At 40.3% G+C, this 20,134-nt stretch overlaps 1 protein-coding gene across 1 annotated transcript; it reads right to left on the bottom strand.

The window, feature by feature from the left end:
- Positions 1-17,036: 17,036 nt before the first annotated feature.
- LOC135461331 (mesotocin receptor-like) lies at positions 17,037-19,367 on the bottom strand. Its single transcript, XM_064738370.1, has one exon. The coding sequence runs from the start codon at positions 19,006-19,008 to the stop codon at positions 17,746-17,748; it is 1,263 nt and encodes a 420-aa protein (XP_064594440.1). The 5' UTR covers positions 19,009-19,367; the 3' UTR covers positions 17,037-17,745.
- Between the last annotated feature and the right edge of the window lie 767 nt (positions 19,368-20,134).

Here is a 20,134-nt window from a genome sequence, read left to right as displayed (position 1 = left end):
TTAATTCGCTCCGCTGATGCTTTTATTCCTTTAAATGGTAATGTACATGTTCAATGCCTATCCTAACATCTGACAAGAAGGTTGCCTTGTACATTGTTGAGCACACATAATCGGTTAAGTAGAACCATTTGACATTTTAACTTCATAAGAATAGCTTCTGTTAGTAGTCTCCGTGAAAGCGGAGTAAACTCAGAAGAGCATCGAATTTGGCTATTGCTCTGGTGGACACAGCTTTGAATAAATGCTTATGGCTTAACACTGCATCTTCAATATCTCATTCATACTGTAACGAGGACATAGCTTTGAGAGAATGTGGAATGTCCCTTTACTCACGAACGGTACATTATTTGAATAATTAATTCTTTGGCCTCTGAAATTTGTTATCCTGTTGTTCAAGACAATTTAAGTGGAATAAAACATAATGCAAACACACATAAGCTGTAAAACTACTTATGTGTGCATGTATACAGGTGAATACGCCGCTGACAAATTTCAAATGGTCATGTTTTCTAGTAGAAGACGTAAATCCATGCCCTGCCTTAAAGCTACCCAGTCATGCTTTACAGTGACTGAAAGGGGTAACCTTAATATTGTGATGAAATATTAAAGTCAGTATCAAATGAAATTTGACAAAAAAGTAGGTACATGTACAATTTTCTCATTCGAGAATTTTTTTATTTTCCTTTCAGTTTATAGACACCTCCTGTTTACCAAGCTCGTTAATTTACATCATATTTTCAAATGGTTATAAGAACACAGTACACTCAAAGAAGAGGTTCAGGAAATACCAAGTTGGTTCTCAAACACTACGACATTCCTGCAAGTCCTGCAAGAAGCTGGAATCCTGTGAACAGGATCTAAAGAAGGCGGCACGACGGGCTCTGTAGTTAAACGCTGAGTCTCAGCTGCCCACGCGTCACAAAACGTACGACAGCTCATCAACGACGACAGCACGACCAATAACATAACTACTTCTGACGACTATTTGACACTGATTGCACGGAAAGGTATTAGGCAAGATGGTGGATCATAAGGTTAAAGAGCGTTAAAGAGCGTATGCCGAACTTAGTCGCCGGACCAAGTTGGTTTGCAAGTCAAGTTCGTCGTGACAATACTGAGTCAAGTGGTATTATATCAGACGAACCAGCTCGGTGAAGTTACCGCGAGATTCCAAGACAGCATTTAACTCCATATTCGTGGCTGCACGAGCCGCATTTTGTGGAATATGGTGTTGAAGGCTGTGTTGGAATCTTGTGCTGTCTTCACCGTGGTGGCTCGCTGGCATCCACTGATACTATAATGACAAATTGGACAAAACAACAGATCCAAGATGGATGCTGACATAATGGTGTTCCTACAGAATAGATTGTAATGGCTAGTGTAACGCGTTTGGTAGTTTATGGTTAATGTTTCAGTAAATGAATTTGGCACACCTTGAAGGGTTGGGAGTCTGTAGACTATCACCATGGGAGTGATAGCAAAATTAATATGCCTCTGCTCAAGAGTACTGTGGACATTATGCCCTAAACTTTCAGATTACCCATTGGCTGTTAGTTTTTGTTCATGTTTTTTAATTTTGTTCGAAGAGATATTCAGTCATTTTTTGCTACACCAACATCCCAAGCCACGATTTGGTGCAAGATTGACGCCACTTTCGGAGCTTATTCCTACTTTTTTTTGGCTCCACAGTTCAGAGAGTTTCGCTTCAAGCCGCGACTAAAGCGCAGGATGCCAAGAAGCTTTATTTTGAGTGCAGAGATACCTATATTGCATTAATGGCTTCTGATGTTGTTTTGTGTGTGTGTGGGGGGGGGGGGGTCACTTCGTATTAGAGTAAAATCAGAAAGGCTATGGAACTTAACATACATAAGCCAAAGCAATGCATTCGGAAATCAATAAGATGCTACGGAGGAATATGTCAAGTGTCTTGTTATTATCACCGTCAGGGAGTACAAAGTAGAGCAGACGTAATCATACAACCATCACTTCATGAATTCTCCTGTATCATGTAATCATCCAGTTTGTGCGCGAGGCCTGTGGCTGCTCGGGTTGCCGTGGAACGGTCTTTCCGTTTTCTGTTCCTTACGTCAAATGGAATGCTAATAGCCGCTACTTGGCCCTCCATCGGGACAATGGACGCGCATAGACTTCCTGCTGCCTTGTGGTACACAACATCTGTGACACGCCGCCATCCACCAGAGAACAATTGACGTCGGTCCGCTGCCGGGCTTGATTGCACAACACCTTAATTTGCGTTATTATTGAGATTCTATTTCGAGATAAGAGGACACATTTCCTCCAAATGGCTGACATTAAACCAAGGTTAATTCCGCGTGGGCAAGTTCTTGGCCTCAAACACTTGTGCTGCTGAGACGGCTGTCCTCTGTAGAAACGGTCAGAAAAGCGACTCTGCCTTGCTCCCATAAGCTCCGTTATAATATATACTATAAAGAGGAGTAATTGGAGGCAGGGTTTCGGTGGGTTTGTGCGTCAGCAATTGGTACTTCCGTTGTGTGTTCTCACGCAAATACTCCACTTTTACATCGCCATTCCTCACCAGCTTTCCTCTGCAACGTCCGATGTGTATTATTATTAATTATAAACAACAATGCTAATCAGGTCCATTAACGGATCTAACGCACCCGGGAATTACCTCTGATTTCCACAGAGGCTCGTCCTCTGAATGTCTCGCCGAGTTTCGGAAACCATTGAACTTGTCCATATGTAGCGATCAATCAGTCTCAAACACACCGTAAACAGGAACTGTGTCAGAAAGAAAGTGCCGGAGCCATGCTCCCGATGAATGCAGAACTGCTTCAAGCACTACACGGGCATAAATCACTGTCCCGTTCGTCTACAAAAACGAAGCAGCGATAGGGAAAAACCATGACTTTTTCAATCAATTGTATTTACCACGGATTTTCGCAACCTGTAGATCTCGACGTGACGACTTTACAAATGTTCAGGGTTGATAGATCCTCTTCGATATATCATGTGATGGAGTGCATAATTGGAAATGATCAGTGTTTACCAGTTGCCTTCGAATTCCAATACATCTGCCATTCTATTTTAGTTTAAACTTTGGTTAAACCAACTTTGTTGTTGAAGACTAGTGCTCAAAACCCAGATGACATACGACATACCTTGCTTCAGTACTGTAATGGAGAAACAGCTATTTTCAGCGAGCGTGTATAAATACACACTAATAATAGCAAATTTTAGCCTTAGTTTTAGCCTATTTGATCTCCAGAACTACGCAGTGTATCACTCGTAAAAGAAGTTAGATTTGGTCTCCTCTATAATTAGTGGTTTCAAAAAGAGCATTAATATTTAATATGTAAAAGTCGCTACTAAACTGTTTGGTGGCAAGTATCACCTTTTATGCCTGTCGGGCTTCTCTGAGGTAACATATATCGTGAACTGTTGCTGGGCTTCTCAGAGGTAACATGTATTGTGGACTGTTGCTGGGCTTCTCCGAGGTATATGTTAATATATCGTGCACTGTTGCTGGGCTTCTCCAAGGTAACATATATCGTGGACTGTTGTTGGGTTTCTCCAAGGTAACATTTATCGTGAACTGTTACTGGGCTTCTCCGAGGTAACATATATCGTGCACTGTTGCTGAGCTTCTCCGAGGTAACATATACCGTGGGCTGTTGCCGGGCTTCTCCGAGGTAACATAATCGTGAACTGTTGTTGGGCTTCTCCGAGGTAACATATATCGTGGACTGTTGTTGGGCTTCTCCAAAGTAACATAATCGTGAACTGTTGCTGGGCTTCTCTGAGGTAACATATATCGTGGACTGTTGCCAGGCTTCTCCGAGGTAACATATACCGTGGGCTGTTGCTGGGCTTCTCCGAGGTAACATAATCGTGGGGGCCTCTGTGGCTCAGTCGGTTAGCGCGCTAGCGCAGCGTAATGACCCAGGAGGCTCTCACCAATGCGGTCGCTGTGAGTTCAAGTCTAGCTCATGCTGGCTTCCTCTCCGGCCGTAAGTGGGAAGGTCTGCAAGCAACCTGCGGATGCTCGTGGGTTTCCCCCGGGCTCTGCCCGGTTTCCACCCACCATAATGCTGGCCGCCGTCGTATAAGTGAAATATTCTTGAGTACGGTGTAAAACACCAATCAAGAAAAAAAAAAAAAAACATAATCGTGAACTGTTGCTGGGCTTCTCCGAGGTAACATATATCGTGGACTGTTGTCAGGCTTCTCCGAGGTAACATATACTGTGGACTGTTGCTGGATTTCTCCGAGGTAACATAATCGTGAACTGTTGCTGGGCTTCTCCGAGGTAACATATACCGTGGACTGTTGCTGGAACATCCCTAACCTTTGTCAGTTATTACTGATGTCCGGCAAAGGCTTCCCATGTAAAAAATATCCGTGGTCAAGGAGATTAAATGAGAAAACTTTTGTAAGAATTTACATTTTGTAAGAGATTGGAAATTTTTACTTGAGTCCAGTATCGCTTCATGATCCCGGGTTATTTGGTCACATGCAATTCCTCAGATGGATGTCATTGTACTGTATCGAAAGAACAATAGTTTCACAGTGGTACGCTACTAGCTTCTCACTGGCACGCATATATCAGGCTCCGATATACATCCCCACTGCCCCCATCTATCGACAATGATGATGAATCCAAAACACTCAATCCTGCTTGTTTTTATCCTCATCAGTCAACAAAACGGTGAGTATGCATATGTTAGTTAGGCTTACCTCGTTTCCAGTAATTGAACTGTTTGTATAAATCTAATATCAAATGCTTAGCCCATCTTTCTCTCGTGTATTCTGAGAATTCAATCACAACCACAAGTTACCAATACTTTAATCAAGGAACCACGGAAAAGCTCATAAATTTTTATCCCACAGCCTGTACAAGCCATTGAGGCAACACGAGATATCAAAGTCACGAGATCGAGTTTATTTTAGGGGTATCTTTGATGCAGCTGTGTATTAATGCCGCAGGGATTGCCTTTCTATTGTGATCTGCCCTGATAAAATCCTAAGCGGTTGTCATGTATATCTTGTATTTAAGGGCAGTTCTCCCCAGGCCAGATAACAGTAGGATGGTATGAAGGTACTATAGTAATCTTCGCATGACCACCGCCATAACCGACATAGATGAATAGAGTGACCATACTCCCAAAGGGTGGTAATATATACTCTTATAATTGGGGGTTTGAGGATGAAAGCTTAACAGAAAACTCTCAGCGTAAGAAGCTGTATTCCCAGTTATATGGATGTGCAAAAGTGCGTGGTTGTCCAGCGTTCCTTTCTTGGTAAACAGAAGTTAGCACAAAGTTGGTTGTGTATGCAAACAATTGTGACACACTCTCATAGTATTGAGCGAGGAATCAGTAAGGTATGATGTATCTACTGCCTTTCACGTGGATGTGGTTATCTCTTCAAAGTTTCTGTCTGTCCAGTGAATCGTTTTAAATCTTTCTTTAATCCTGGACATTATATCAGAAACATTGGTGTATACCTTTCAGCCATAGAGTGTCGCGCTTCTGTTTGTTCTTTCTTGTGTTTTTGCACTTCTCGACAGGATCCCTATACTCAGCCGATTCTTTGCTAAAACACTGTCTACGCCAAAAAAAAATCCCCTCAAAGGTCAGCCACTATTTTGCTAACAGGCACGTGACGAGAAAAGCGAAAAATAATCGTCACTGATTGCTTGAGAGTGACAATCCAATTTCCCAGTGAAAGCTGGTCCCAGGGTACGACTGCATATCCCACATTCGCACACTACCTAATCGACAGCTGGCTCGAGGCTTGTGTTCTACGCATTGTAGCCAATTAGTTTCCCTTTAAGGGGCAGCAGGTGTGATCTAGACGTTTTCCTCATTAGCAGGAACCCCAACAATGCAAGCAATTAGATTTTTAAAACGGATGTTTGAATTACGCTCATTGTGTTACTGGTGATATATTTATGCTTGATAATAAAAGAGCATAATACTTATCTAAAATGCTCATTGGTATTTGTATTATTTGACCTTGCAGTGGGTGTGGGGTTTAACGCTATATTAACTTCAACCTCCTCAGTAGTCACGTCCACTGTCGCTGCTATATATGACATATTTCTGCTTCAGTGAGGAGTGACAGAAACACCAATGGCAAAATATTCAGTAGCGTCAATCAATCAGTTAATTGTCAGTAAAGTATGAAATTAATCTATAAATTGCTCATACTATGTGGCTGTTTGCATGCAGGTATTGGCTACATGAGCAATTAGAAAAGGCCAATTAGAACGTATCAACTAATTTTTTTTCTGTAGGAATTGTAAAGTTGAAGGCTCGATGATATATACTGATCGTGTTCAGAATGTGCAGAGATTTCTGAATTTTGAAAAATGTTTCAGGTTCTAAAACCACGCAACATGTATTTAGAAATATTTTAAGACTATTTTTCGGTTTTGGTTAGGGTGATTCTATACACGTTTCTAAACATTATTATCCCCAGTTAGCCGACTGTTAACCGACGAGCAATAATAGTCATTCGCTTGTGTTTACTTTGAACAGTTTCACCTGTCACCAGCAAATGTCTTGGCAGATTCAGTCTGACAAAGGCCAGTAGAGGGTCTTGGGCTGTGTATTGTGAACCTTCCTGGAAACTTGACCCACGCTGTTCTGTGGCCATCGATGTTTGTAGTCCCCAGAGGAGCCGTAATCACATGAGCACATGTGTATTACAGGCCTAACGAGATCGGTGCGGCCGTAACTGGTGAACATGTATTACAAGCTGGGAGCTGTGAGAGGGCCCAGACAGTGGTCTAATGGCCGTTGACCCCAACACCGCGGCTGTTCCACACCAGGTTCTATAATCTATGTTTCTACCACCTGCTGCGGTAGCCAGACCACCAATTTCCTTCATATAATGGCTTGCATCTGTAAGTTTACAATCGATTTTAGTGAAACCATCACTGCTTCCATGTTTTAATAAGCTGGACTCGAAGATGTCCACCCCGCCTCCGCGGGAGGCGGATTTGTATGGTTATATCTGTCTAACATAATTATTACTGCTCTATGAGACGCTGCCCCATGCAGGCTGATCCTAAAAGGCAAACGAGGGATGTGTAAAGTATACCCAGAGTTGTTGCCAGGTTTATGCATACTATTCTGTACTGACAGCTACCGTCAGAACTTGAGACGAACATTGCCAATGGTTCGGTTAAAGGTTCTATTATAGTACTGAATTTCCTTCCTTTGACACAGCCTTGTCCTTTCTCCACCATTTGGGAGAAGATTTAAGTGGAAAGGATATAATACTGTGGACAGGAAAACAATGAATAAAAAGTGTTTTTCGTAGTCCTATCTTTCAGTGTTTAAAAAGAAACCAGAACAGCTACTGATAAAGGTTGCCAAGTTAAAGAGACCTTAGAATGTGCATCAAGAGTGGTGGAGTACTCCTTTGTCAGCAGTTGGTGATCCGAACATGACTTCATGCAAATGCAGTTTCTTTAGAATCATCTTCTCAATCTAAAGCAACCATATAAAGAATTCCAAGAAAGACCTCCCCTCTAAATCAATATGGCACCCATTTCCCGCATCAGTAAGAAATTGTTAAATCAGTAATTGTTGCCATCATTTCTTGTAAGGAAACCCCTGCCTTGGTCGGGTCTCGTTCTCATGCCGATGAGTTCTCATGTAGTTCCACCTTACCGATATATACATAACTCACTTTGATGAATCTGATACTGAAAATGTTCGGATTGTTTTCTGGAAAAAAGGAATATCAATATTCAGTGCGCTACAATTAGTTCACACTAAATCACAGTAGTTGTATTCCTAAGCAGCGTTCTCGCGATGCGATTTGTCGTATCGACTAGTCGAATTCCAGAAGTTGAGATTATATAAAGCATGTAATATATAGCAAGTCCGTCCCATGAGCCGCGTTCACACGAGCGATTTGTCCAATAATGCAAATCGCATCACGCGTAACACGTGTATTTTCATTCGACTAGCTGAATTCGTGAGTTCACATGATGTGATTTGTCGAATAACACACTATCGCATGACGCGTAAAACGTGTATTTTCATTCGACTACTTGAATTCATGTGCCTCGTTGTGACGATGCGATTTGTAACACATGTTGTGATTTGTAACAGATGTTGTCGACTAGTTGAATTCGACTGGTCGACCCGACAATGGGATTGTGTCAACTGTGTTTACTGAATATTAAACTTGCCTATACTGCAACACTGAGTGTCAACAATACAACACTATATTGGTTCCTGGCAAAGTGATTATTTAACATACAGGAAATCGCTCCAAATGCAGTCAGTCTCAACCGGAGATTTCACACCCTTCACCTCTCTGCACATGAGAAATCTTTTCTCAAAAGCCTGCTCGTATTTAATGAAATGGGATACAACGAAAATCAATTTTAGGTTGAATAAAATTACGAATACATCTCCAAATGAAGTGAAGGTAAAAGCTAACACGAACTCGATGATATTACAATCAATACAACTGATTTTTGCACAACGATAGTTTATTGGTCGAAAAGCAGAATAATTTTGAATGCATTACGTGAACAAATTTAAAGGAATTGTGTTTTTTTTATTTTTTTTTTTGTTTTTTTTTTTTGTTTGTTTGTTTTTTGTTTTGTTTTTTTGAATTCTTACATTGCTAGTGTGTTTTTATCACATTTCTTTCTTTACCTTTCTTATGGGATGAACAAAATTTTACCAGCAATTTGTGTGTCGCTGATTAGTTTTCATCAGAGAGCGTTTACCAACGTCTTACAATCTAGCAAACAGGAAGAGAAATTAACTTGTAAAAGAATGCTGAAGTAAAAGTAACGCACAAATTTGTACTTAAGAATTCAGTTTAATAACCTATGCACGATAAAATAGTTACAGCTTGATTTCACGAAGCTTACGGGCAAAGGGAGTTGGATATAGTTACATATATATGTGAGCGCACCATCCTGTACCTCGCTTGAGGACCGTCAAAATTGGCATTTTCAGCATCATGGAAGACAATCTCAATAAGAAAAAACAAATCTTCCGATTTTCATCGTCTTTCTGTGTAATTCTTTCTTTGATGGATTGCCGAGTCAGATATATCGACAGATTATCTCTGATGATTTACAGCGCGTCACGTGGCGAGAAACATTCATCTTTAGGATTGTAGGAAAAAAACAGCTGTCCAGTGCAAAAAAAAAAACACGCAAAAACACATATTTCCACATTTCTTCGATTCCGTTTACTGTTAACACCATAAAATGTTAGTGCCCTTAGCAGAGTATTTGTTTATATGAACTATACAAAATTAATTACTGTATGGATGTGTTATTGAACAGTGGAATATTTTAAAATAATTAACAAATTCTTTGTCACGAAATTGGCGTTAATTATGACCATTCCCTAAGTCCTCACGCAAAGTCTGTGTAAGAATTAGATAGCTTGTATGCTGTGCGAGAAAACAGCGAAATGAGAGTCAAGGTACTTGTAAAGAAAACGCTGCACTGTTACTTCACCTGAATTCATATTTGATCCAATTCTCAACAAGTGGAATGCGTGAGCTGCGCCGACAAAACAGAACCAGTAGTGGGAATAACAGGGGATAAATGTTGTTAACTATTGTCGTTGTAAATAGCACAGCGATTTGTGACGTCAAGAAGCCAGACATGTTTTAACCGAGAATCGGCAAGGGAATGAGAATGCAATGACAAAAATAAAGAATAATCGCTTTTACGTCAAGACAACCTTGTTTTACAAGTAACTTAAAAGCAAATGGCAAAATCTGAGAATGGTTGTAGTTACTAAAATACAGTGTGTCGCATGTTAGTACTGAGAAACAGCGCGTGGCATCATAATATGGGATGCACCGCATATGGTATCGTAATTCGGAAACGTAAGCCTGTGTAGAAAATAACACTATGACTAAATGGCTTTTTTGGATGGTAGAGGTCGGCATCATATACAACTCAAAATTTCCACAGAAAACCAACCAGATGTCCGGTTCTCAAGAAAGCGTACTAAGAATTAAGCTTGATACTAACTGAACGTGTGGCTTTAACGAACCGAGATACAATTTGCGGCATGGTAAAAACACTGTCAGTACTGTTCTTTATGCTGTAGTTTTTCTATATTGTAATTATGCTGGTGGACAATAAAAGCATCCCTAAGGTCTGGCGCCTTTGCATTATTTGCAATATGCGTGCGTTAGATTTTTTCCCATTTGTAATTTTGTTTCAGCTATGGTTTGAGTAATTGGCTACTATTTGGGTATTTACATGAACAGTTAGAGTAAAAACTCTATCTGAGATAAACTGACAATAGGCCGAATTTCTCTTGTTAGGTCTAAGAAACATAACATCGTCGTCGTCACTCTTTTGTTAATCTGTATTCTCAATTCTGTGTATATGGGAGCACTGATATACAGCGTGTGGAAAGGTGGTACTGAAACATAGTGCGAGTAATACCGAGATACAGTGAGTGTATACATGCTGTGTGTGGCAAGGCAGTACTAAAATATAGTGCAGATAACACCGAGATACTGTGAATGCATACATTCTACATGTGGCAAGGTAGTAATGAAATATATTCCGGGTAATAAAGAGATGCAGTGAGTGCACAAATCCTGCGTGTGGCAAGACAGTGCTTAAATGTAGTGCAGATAACACCGAGATACTGTGAATGCATACATTCTACATGTGGCAAGGTAGTAATGAAATATATTCCGGGTAATAAAGAGATGCAGTGAGTGCACAAATCCTGCGTGTGGCAAGACAGTGCTTAAATGTAGTGCAGATAACACCGAGATACTGTGAATGCATACATTCTACGTGTGGAAAGGCAGTACAGAAATATAGTGCAGATAATACTGAGACACAGTGAGTGCATACATGCTGCATGTGGCAAGGTAGTACAGAAATATAGTGCGGGTAATACCGCGATACAGTGAGTGCATACATCCTGCGTGTGACAAGGCAGTACTGAAATACAGTGCAGATAATACCTAGAGACAGTGAGTGCATACATCCTGCATGTGGCAAGGCAGTACTGAAATACAGTGCAGATAACACCAAGATACAATGAGTGCACACATCCTGCATCGGGAAAGGCAGTACTGAAATATAGTGCAGATAATACCTAAACACATTGAGTGCATAAATCCTGCATGTGGCAAGGCAGTACTAAAATAATGTTCGGATAATACCCTGAGAGTGAGTGCATACATCCTGCATGTGGCAAGGCAGTACCGAAATATAGCGCGGATAATACCGAGATACAGTGAGTGCATACATTCTACGTGTTGCCAGGCAGTACCGTGATACAGTATCCGGCATGCAAATAGTACTGCTGATAAGCAACTGGCAAAATACCATATGGACAAAATACCATATGCGTGTGCTTGTGTCTCCGTTCCATTTACCATGTAGGCTGGGTAAATGTAGCCTCTACTGAAGAAACACCTCTTCGGATTAATTTCAGAGGTACCAAAAATATACGTTGGTTATATTTTTTGGTTGTATAAGAAAATGAGGCGGACATAGAATACATCTAATACACAAGTGGTATAACTATAAATCGAAATCATTTTAGACCAAATATTTTACTATTTATTATCACTTCAGAAGTGAAGTGCTTGTATTTACATGTGTTGTATATGCACAACATGGAAAAAAACTCAAAGTCATATAAAGAGACAAAAATAAAATGCAATATTGAGAACAACAGGATACATACAGTATAAACTCATGAAAATGGATAACAAATGGATAATATAACAAGTTAGTGTATTCAAAAGAGGGATATCCTAAAAGAAAAACCATCCGTTAAATGAGTTCCCTGAAGAATGATGGATTGCATGTTGTTGATCATGTTTTTAATCCGTTCCTGCTTACGGATTAATCCGATGGATCGACGAAAATGCAATCCGCCATCACTCAGGTAACGGATTTATTTAAATCATTCCTATGCCGTCAATATACACGCATCTGTTATGTTCAGTAAAGCAGTTTGCTGAATCACAGATGTTTTACTACAAATGACCTGTTTACAACTGCTGGTAAGCATAACCCTTTTGTTGTACATACATTGAGTATTTACATTGTTGTCATATTGTTGTTATACAAACCATAAAAGTGCACTATGTTTTGTTCACAGCTGTTGTTATAACCAGTTTCTGACATGGCATGCATGACATGGCCATTATCGTGGCTTATCTGTGATTCCTCCATTTTATAATGTACTGGTCGCTTTATCGAGTTACTTAGATACTTTATTAAGGATCAAGGCAGCTGTTTTGCTTTTGTTATGATAAAAATAGCTATTTTTGCTGTTTTGCACAAGCGGTTTTTGATCTGATTTGTTTATCTGACTACTGTTTTACGCGGTACTGAAGAATATTTCATTTATATATCGGCGGCCAGCATTGTGGTGGGTGGAATTTGGGCAGAACCCGGGGGAAACCCACGACCATCTGTAGGTTGCTGGCAGAACTTTCCACGTACGGCCGTAGAGGAACATTTCATTTATAATAAAGTTGCAAAAGTTACATATATGACGACTTAATTTATGCACAAAAATAACGTCCTATTTTAAGTCAGTGGTCGCCTTTTCCCCCATGTTCCGACTCATGTCCATGGTGAAATAACTACGGTTATCTTGCAAATACAATGGCGATACATTATGTACCCAATGCGATGGCATATGTACAAAACGCCATCACAAAGACAGGAATGAACAGCTTGGGCTCCAGTTACTTTGGACGGGATTGCTGCCCCATTATACTTCCCCAGTTTTCAATTCTCTATACGATAACTCAATTTTATAATTTCACAGGGCATTAGAGAGACTGTGAATCTGTATTGAGCAAGAAATTATTTTCTCTGAGATTCATATCCTTTATTAGGCTTACAACTTGTATACATCCCTTGACAGATTATTCTGCCTTTCTGGCATTCAGAAGAAGGGTATGCTTTGAAACGATAATTTTTGCACGAATTTTTCGGTCGTTCGAATCTCCTGGTTATAGCACACGAATCTTGACTTAAGTTTCGACATCTGATACTTTTCTTTTTGTTCGTTCATTGCTATTTGCTTCCATCTGTATAATAATTAACTTAGTAATGCTCTATGTTTACACGTTTACAGGGTACTAACCATCATGTGTATTTCGTTACATAATATAATCGAGTAGTTTTCTTGTCAGATTTTCCATTTCAATTTAATTTATAAAGTCGGTGTTCAACCTTTTATATTTACGGATCCAGAAAGCTACTCGATTATTTAATCCAGCTGATAGTGAACTGAGCCATCCTGTACAACACTTTAATCACATTGAAGTATTATGCCTCTAGACATGCCTCTGTGGTAGCCGGGAAAATAAACATCAACGGTGATTAAAGCACAAGGCCGTATCAGGCAGCAAGATATGGGCATGGCTGACTGGCTGATCGGCCGCGACAAGCCATGCAGACAACCCGTGCAACTTCGTGCAGGAATAGTGCAGGGAAACTAATCATTCTCGAATTTCCCACATTTGATAGTATATCCACTCTAAGGCGGATCGAAGTGTATGGAGGACCACAGTCAGGCGATGGTTCGGGATGCGTAGGATAGCATATTCTAACAGATGCCAGACACTGCCAGTTGTGGATCAAACAGACTTAGCAGGCGCAACGTGTTTTCCTCAAAGGGCGGTTTTCACTGTAATGGTCGACAACTTAGAGTCTATATCTTCAATGGAGAAGACGGGATTATCTTGTCGATAATAACTTGGGAGGATTCAAAGACAGCTCTGTTTATACACACTCACTTTTCACGGTCTGACAAAAAGTATCCGCTAGCAAAGTTTGAACTCCGTTGACAGAAATGTTTTAAATCATGCTAGCTGTAATGGAGAAGTTGGAATCAGCAGAAAATATAGGGGTGCTATATATCTACGGCTTATAGCTTTTAATGTTCAACTTCATATATACTCAGCTTATTTATATTACAGAATCATCTGGTGATGTAAACAATATACGGTCGAATTTTAGTGGTGATTTGTGCCCCTAAAATACAAGGTGTTGGAGCAAGTTTTGAAATGCACACTGTCCACATTAACGTGCATGTCATACAAAGCGCAATTGTATATGTTTGTTTAGTATTATAATCGTGAACAGCCGAACTGCATCCTCCAAATTTTTCTTTAAGCGGTGTTTCACATTGTACTCGTTTTACCTATGCGAAGGGGGCCAGTATTTTATTAGGAGAAAACCGGGCTCGGGGAAACTCACGACTATCCGCAGGTTTCTGCCGGGCCTTATCACGTCTAACAATCACAGAAGGTATCAGTCGTATTTTCGGGAAATATTTATAAGAACTTGATTATACCTTTATATAGTGACTAGCATTTGTTATTAAGTTTGGAAACGATAAATGATCGTTTATCGACAATCTGTGAAGAAACAAAACGTTGTATAAAAATTACATTAACGGAACAATTTTAAATACCTATGAAAATAGGTAACACGTAAGGTAAACGGTGATGAGGTTTGCCTATTATTTTCTTGCTGAGAAGAGACCCTTGGACACCCTTGTTTTTTTGTTTTTTTTTTTGACAACCGTTGCCCATTATGGTGTATGCCTGGCAAGTCATTTGTGTGATCTCACATAGACCAAGGTATTAACGTGATAGTCAGGGCAAATTGAGGGATGAAAATATTTGTGCTATTTATATCAATTAACTCGCCCTGTGTCCCCCTTTTGTGCAGTCTAATGCAACTTAGTCTCCACAGCAAGCGACACTAAAGGGTAAAGTAACTGGCATTTTGTACGTGGTAGAGTTCACTGGCTATCACCTACAGTTCAAGCTGTCACATACAGACAGTTTTTCATCCTGACGATCCAACAAGAGCGGATAACTGCATATACACTCGTGTCCGGTTATTCAAAAGCGTTCGAAGAATTAGGCTTAGTATTCACTTAACGTTAACTGACTTAACGTAAACGTACGTGTGGTTTGCAAATTCGGTGTTATTGACAGCAACAATAAGAAGTCTGCCAAAACGTTTAACAGACTTCTGAAGAACACGGTACACAAGGATGATGTTTACAGATAATGATTTTTTGCATTATTATAAAACATTCATTTAAACACAAGGAGTTCTCAGAAATAATGAAATTTTCAAATTTGTAAGAGTTTATGTTAGAACAAATCTGATGGCGCACATATACTTAAGTTTTTATTTGCATGGAGCTTTACGCTGTACTTGTAAAATATTTCACTTTTACGATGGCGACCAGCACCTAGATGGGAGGAAACTGAACAGAGCGTGCTCCGGAAACGCACGACTATGTTGCTGGCAGACATTTCCAAGTACGACGGAGGGGATAATAATCTGCCAACCACATCTGGTGAGTGTTGAAATATTAATAATACAAATGGATCTACCTCTGTCAAGGTTTCACGTGTAAGGAAATGGAATATAGAAGTCCACGTCCCCAATTTTTGTTTTGTTTTTGTTTTTCAAACAAGACAAAATCTGTAAAACTGAACTTTTTCAGTTATATAATATCAATTGGCTCACACCTTGAGAGATTGAAGCCATATTGTATTCACTTGGGCAGACCACGGTCTGACGCATTCAGCATCAAACGCCAATAAATATCCTTCAAATGCACATAGGGCGTACATGTGATGCCGTCTGGAGTTGAGCTGGAGCTTATCTAGATGGGAATTATTAACATCTTCTAATAGTACAAATCCGTCTTCGCCCAGGGATGACTTAATTAAAGAGCTCAGGCAAATACGTTAGCTGTTGTAATTATCCATTGATTTCCACCGACTGTACAGCTCTGGTATAGTGCTATCATCTTCCGCGTGTGCATATAGTGATTATCCAGGTATTTCTTAGTGCCGGCAGGCTATTGCAAAGTGCAATCGTAGCACAAGTATGTCAAGCATGTATCGCCCTTCAAGGTTCAAAGTGTCCGCTAATGGCACGATATCGAATAAATGAGCCGATTTATTGATGAGAAATTGAACATTCAAGACTTGCCTAAATAAAAGTTCTTTATGCGCATAATTTAGACCGAGGCTACCGAAGCCCTGTTGGTCATGTCACTAATCCAGCAATTGTCCCATGCCGAGCCGCCAACACTAATGTCATTAGTGTCACCGAGTTTATAGCCATATTCATTTGTTACGCTTTATTGGTTTTTCACAACACCTCGAAACAACCTTGTCACTCTCTGAGACCTCGTCTCTGGACCAAGTGGCCAACATGGTGCTACAAACTAAAAGCATCAAGCGTTTCCTCACTTATCTTCTCGGGAGTTGCCCTTTGCCAACGATTCCATACGGTCTTTTAATAACTGGTACCTGGAGACTCTCTGATTACCTAAAAAGAAGTCCGTGCCCGGACGGTAACCTAACTCGCCACATATGGACAAAGTGGCATACCTTCGTGTGCTTAATATTTATTAAAATATGTCATGGATGCCTCGCAAAGTTACAGCTCCAAGAAATCCATATGGATAACCCAATATGCAATTCACATGGATAATCTTCCTCTATTGATGAATTTTGCAGATGGACTTTATAAAATTGTATAAAATTTAAAAGATACGACATTTTTAACATTGCAGCATTAATGTTTAAATACGACTACCAGCAGAAAATTAATTATTAATCTAATTATGTTTATTTATTTTAATTATTCTATATATAGGCTTATTACTCCATTTTAAAATTAGCCGATTGAATTTACCTTGCGGTAAAGCGGCAACGTCACGTCCGTTGAAGTGGGGTATCACTGTTGTCGTAACGCTCAAAACGTGCGTGTTTTTTAAAGAACACGTCATACATTAGACATTACGTATACAAGTCTATAGCCTTGTAAGCAAAAGAAACAAATTATTTTAAAAGATACTCTTGTTACATTGTTATCTTATAGATTTAGTCCATAGCTGCGATAGCTATGCCCTAATTAAAGTGAATAACTGCATATGATAAAGTTAACAGTGGCGATAACCTACACCACGATCGTAATACACTAGACGACCTAATGGGAGAAGAGGGTCAGTGTAACTTTATACGGAAATCATAAAACTGCCTGTTTTATATGGCACTGAAAAGCTAAACGAACGGACGAACTAATCTGGGAGAACTTGAATTTCAAGTAATGTACAGGACATGATTTACTGTTAAACGATGATTTGGTTGGAGGCTATTTTTGCTTTTGTTTTGTTTTTTATTCTTCTGTTTTGTTTTCTTACTACATGACCAAACTATACCGACACAATGCAAGCACAATACAGAAAAACGCTTCAACTGGAAACGATTGTTCATCCTGCTAGTCGGGAAAATTTGGATTTTAGACAAGCATTCACGTCCAAATATTTTCCTCTGCTGTATAGAAAGAATTTATACATCCAAGCGCCTTACTTATACATTATGCATATATACCAGTAACCAAGGGCATAACTTTACAGTTAAGAAAACTTTATTCCGTTGATGTGAGACTAATATGTACATTGTAAAGACTTACAACTTATGTATAGAGAGTGATATGCGAGAAAACACAGGGTCAGTCTACTGTTAGGAGAAATGCACACAACTTGACGTCTCCAGTGTGATTACCTATGGACTTTTCCTTTCACCCCACGTCACATGATGAACGTGGGAGCTTAACACGCAGAAATATAGTATAGATTAGGTCCATCTGCTACCATCTCTACACCATCCTTGCGGCTCAACACAATGGGATACGAACCTTTGACTGTATTGATGCTACTGGTTTTACACACAGCTCACGTACTCCTTTACTTCTCTGCTGGCGTCATTACAAGTATGTCCCGTGTTTATTGCGCTGCCCTGGCCTGTTTTGAGATAATCCTCTGAGGTCAGCAAATTTCTGTCTTGGGTAAACAGAGATCTATAGTCCGGCGGGTAGTTATTCTTCGCGGCCCTCTGTGACTTGTCAACAGTCCCAGGATCAGACGGTGCTTTTACGTGCAGCGTTATGTTGCCGTTCTCTCTGCGATCTATCATTAAGGCAGACTTTAATGCCGGTTTATAAAGCAGCGGTTTCCCACTTTCCCCACAAACTAAGCTGTTTTCTGTTTTCCCGCGGATGAGATCACAACTTAAGGCATTTTGAGGGGTGGAAGATTGAATAGAGTGATGATGTTTCTTGGCTGACGCCATCAGACGTAATTTCACATCATTTCTGTCGTTCCATTGTGACGTCGGTGTATCCACGACGCCATCTTTTAAACCATTAAAGAAACATGACTTACACTTTTTAGGCACAAGGCACGAAATGTGCTCCAGACGAAAGGTGAAAATTCCGAATAATATAGGATTGAGTGCACTGTGAAGCATGAAAATCATCTCTGTGGCTGGCAGATAATCCTTCAGTTTTATCCTATAAGTGGAATAGATCCGAACCAAAGACACGACGAAGTAAGGCGTGAGACAGACAAGAAAGCCGATGATTACGGTGAGAGTCAAAATCACAACCTTCCTCCGGGAGGAGGACACAAGATTCCTGTTGACGGACATGCGGGGAGACACAGGGTTCTTACCGTTACACTTCTCTATACCACCATGGGAACCAGTCTCAGACCGGCTCCAGATCACCTTCATTATTTTTAAATAGCAAAATGTCATGATAATGGTGGGTATAATAAGAATGTAGCACGTGAAAAAAGTAAAGTAAAGCTTTCGTTGCCATTCGTCTTTGTATCCTTTGCTCTTACAGGCGTGCTTGTGCCTGCCATCTTTTTCGTCAAACTCAGTGACTTGTCTGAAAATGAGCGTCTGTGGAATAGCAAAGATGAAGGCTAAACACCATGCAAGTGTCACTTTAGTCCAGATCTTCGGCCTGTTGGTCAGCGACTCGAGAGGCTTGACGATGACCTGATACCTGTCTATGCTCATGGCGGTGAGTAGAAAGGTGGCAGCGGCCAGAGTGACAACTTCCAGGTATACGCTGATTTTGCATAACACAGGCCCCAGAACCCATTCTCCAAACGCGATGAACAAAATTTCCGAAGTCATAGTTATAAAAGCCACAGCTAAATCACTGATGGCAAGATTCACAATGAAGATATTTACCCGTTTGATCCGGCGAGATCGCTTGTAAGTAAGCGCAACAATAAGTGTGATATTTCCCGTAATAGTACATATAATCAGAAAGAAAATCCCAACTAACCGTTCAGAGTTTTGGTAATCCAGTCCGGGTAAGTTAGTTGTCTCGTCCCTGGAATCCAGGCTGGTATTGGACGGAGGGGTGGTAGAGTTTGGAATGTTAAAACTGTCATCTTGTAAGTTCCGGAGCTCTATTGTGAGTACATCCGTTGTGGGGGAGTTAATCCCCGACGCCGAATACAATGTTTCATTAAAATTCAGGTATTCCATATTGCGATGATTGTAGCGAGCGATCGCCCGTATACATGGCTGGTGAAGGCGGTGTGCTTTGCAGGCGGAGTGTCCGCGCAGCCCCGATACCATGGGCTTACTCCTACACGCTGGCTTTGCGGCAGCTCTGCTGGTCGTCAGCTGCGATCGACAGCCAACTCATTGTGGCAGTATAATCTACACTTCAGCATATCATTACTGTGTTGCAACAAAACAGTGTACGTAAATAGTTAATTCCAGTCAGATCAACGACATGTTATACGCCTGACTACCACATAGACGTCACCGCTTAGCAACTACTGCATCTTTTTGTCAATGATCTAGTATGAAAGCAAAACACAAGCCCGTATTTTGTTATACACGGCTCCGAAAAATGTCACAAAACTCAGTGTTTCTATCTAAAGCTACCGCACCAGGGCTAACCTTGATGCACCTGTATACGACTGACTACATTGGTATCTGCAAGACACGTGCTGCTTGAACCTGTCACATTGAATCCATAATCGAATTTCCATTAATCGTGTGCAGTGGTCGCTTTACCACACCGTCACCCATAAGGGTATTACCCAAAGTGTGTGGGTAAAAAAAAAAAAAAATACTCAATGTTATTATCGACACCGTGCCATGAGGCAAGTAAAAGGCTACCTTATTCCAGGTAATCTATTAAATGTTATATATTCCTTCATAACCTCAGAGATATAATGCCTTTTTTATTGAACACCGCAAATATATCATCGCGGAGTAAAGTAGTACATCAGTTTTAAGT

Source organism: Liolophura sinensis, chromosome 1 (genome assembly GCF_032854445.1).
Source record: "Liolophura sinensis isolate JHLJ2023 chromosome 1, CUHK_Ljap_v2, whole genome shotgun sequence".
NCBI lineage: Eukaryota > Metazoa > Mollusca > Polyplacophora > Chitonida > Chitonidae > Liolophura > Liolophura sinensis.
The sequence above is the reverse complement of the archived record's forward strand: the minus strand, read 5'-3'. Positions and strand labels throughout refer to the sequence as shown.

What these genes read in the sequence shown, in the direction of transcription:
- LOC135461331 (XM_064738370.1), bottom strand. Translation starts at nt 19,008, where the DNA reads ATGACTTCGGAAATTTTGTTCATCGCGTTTGGAGAATGGGTTCTGGGG.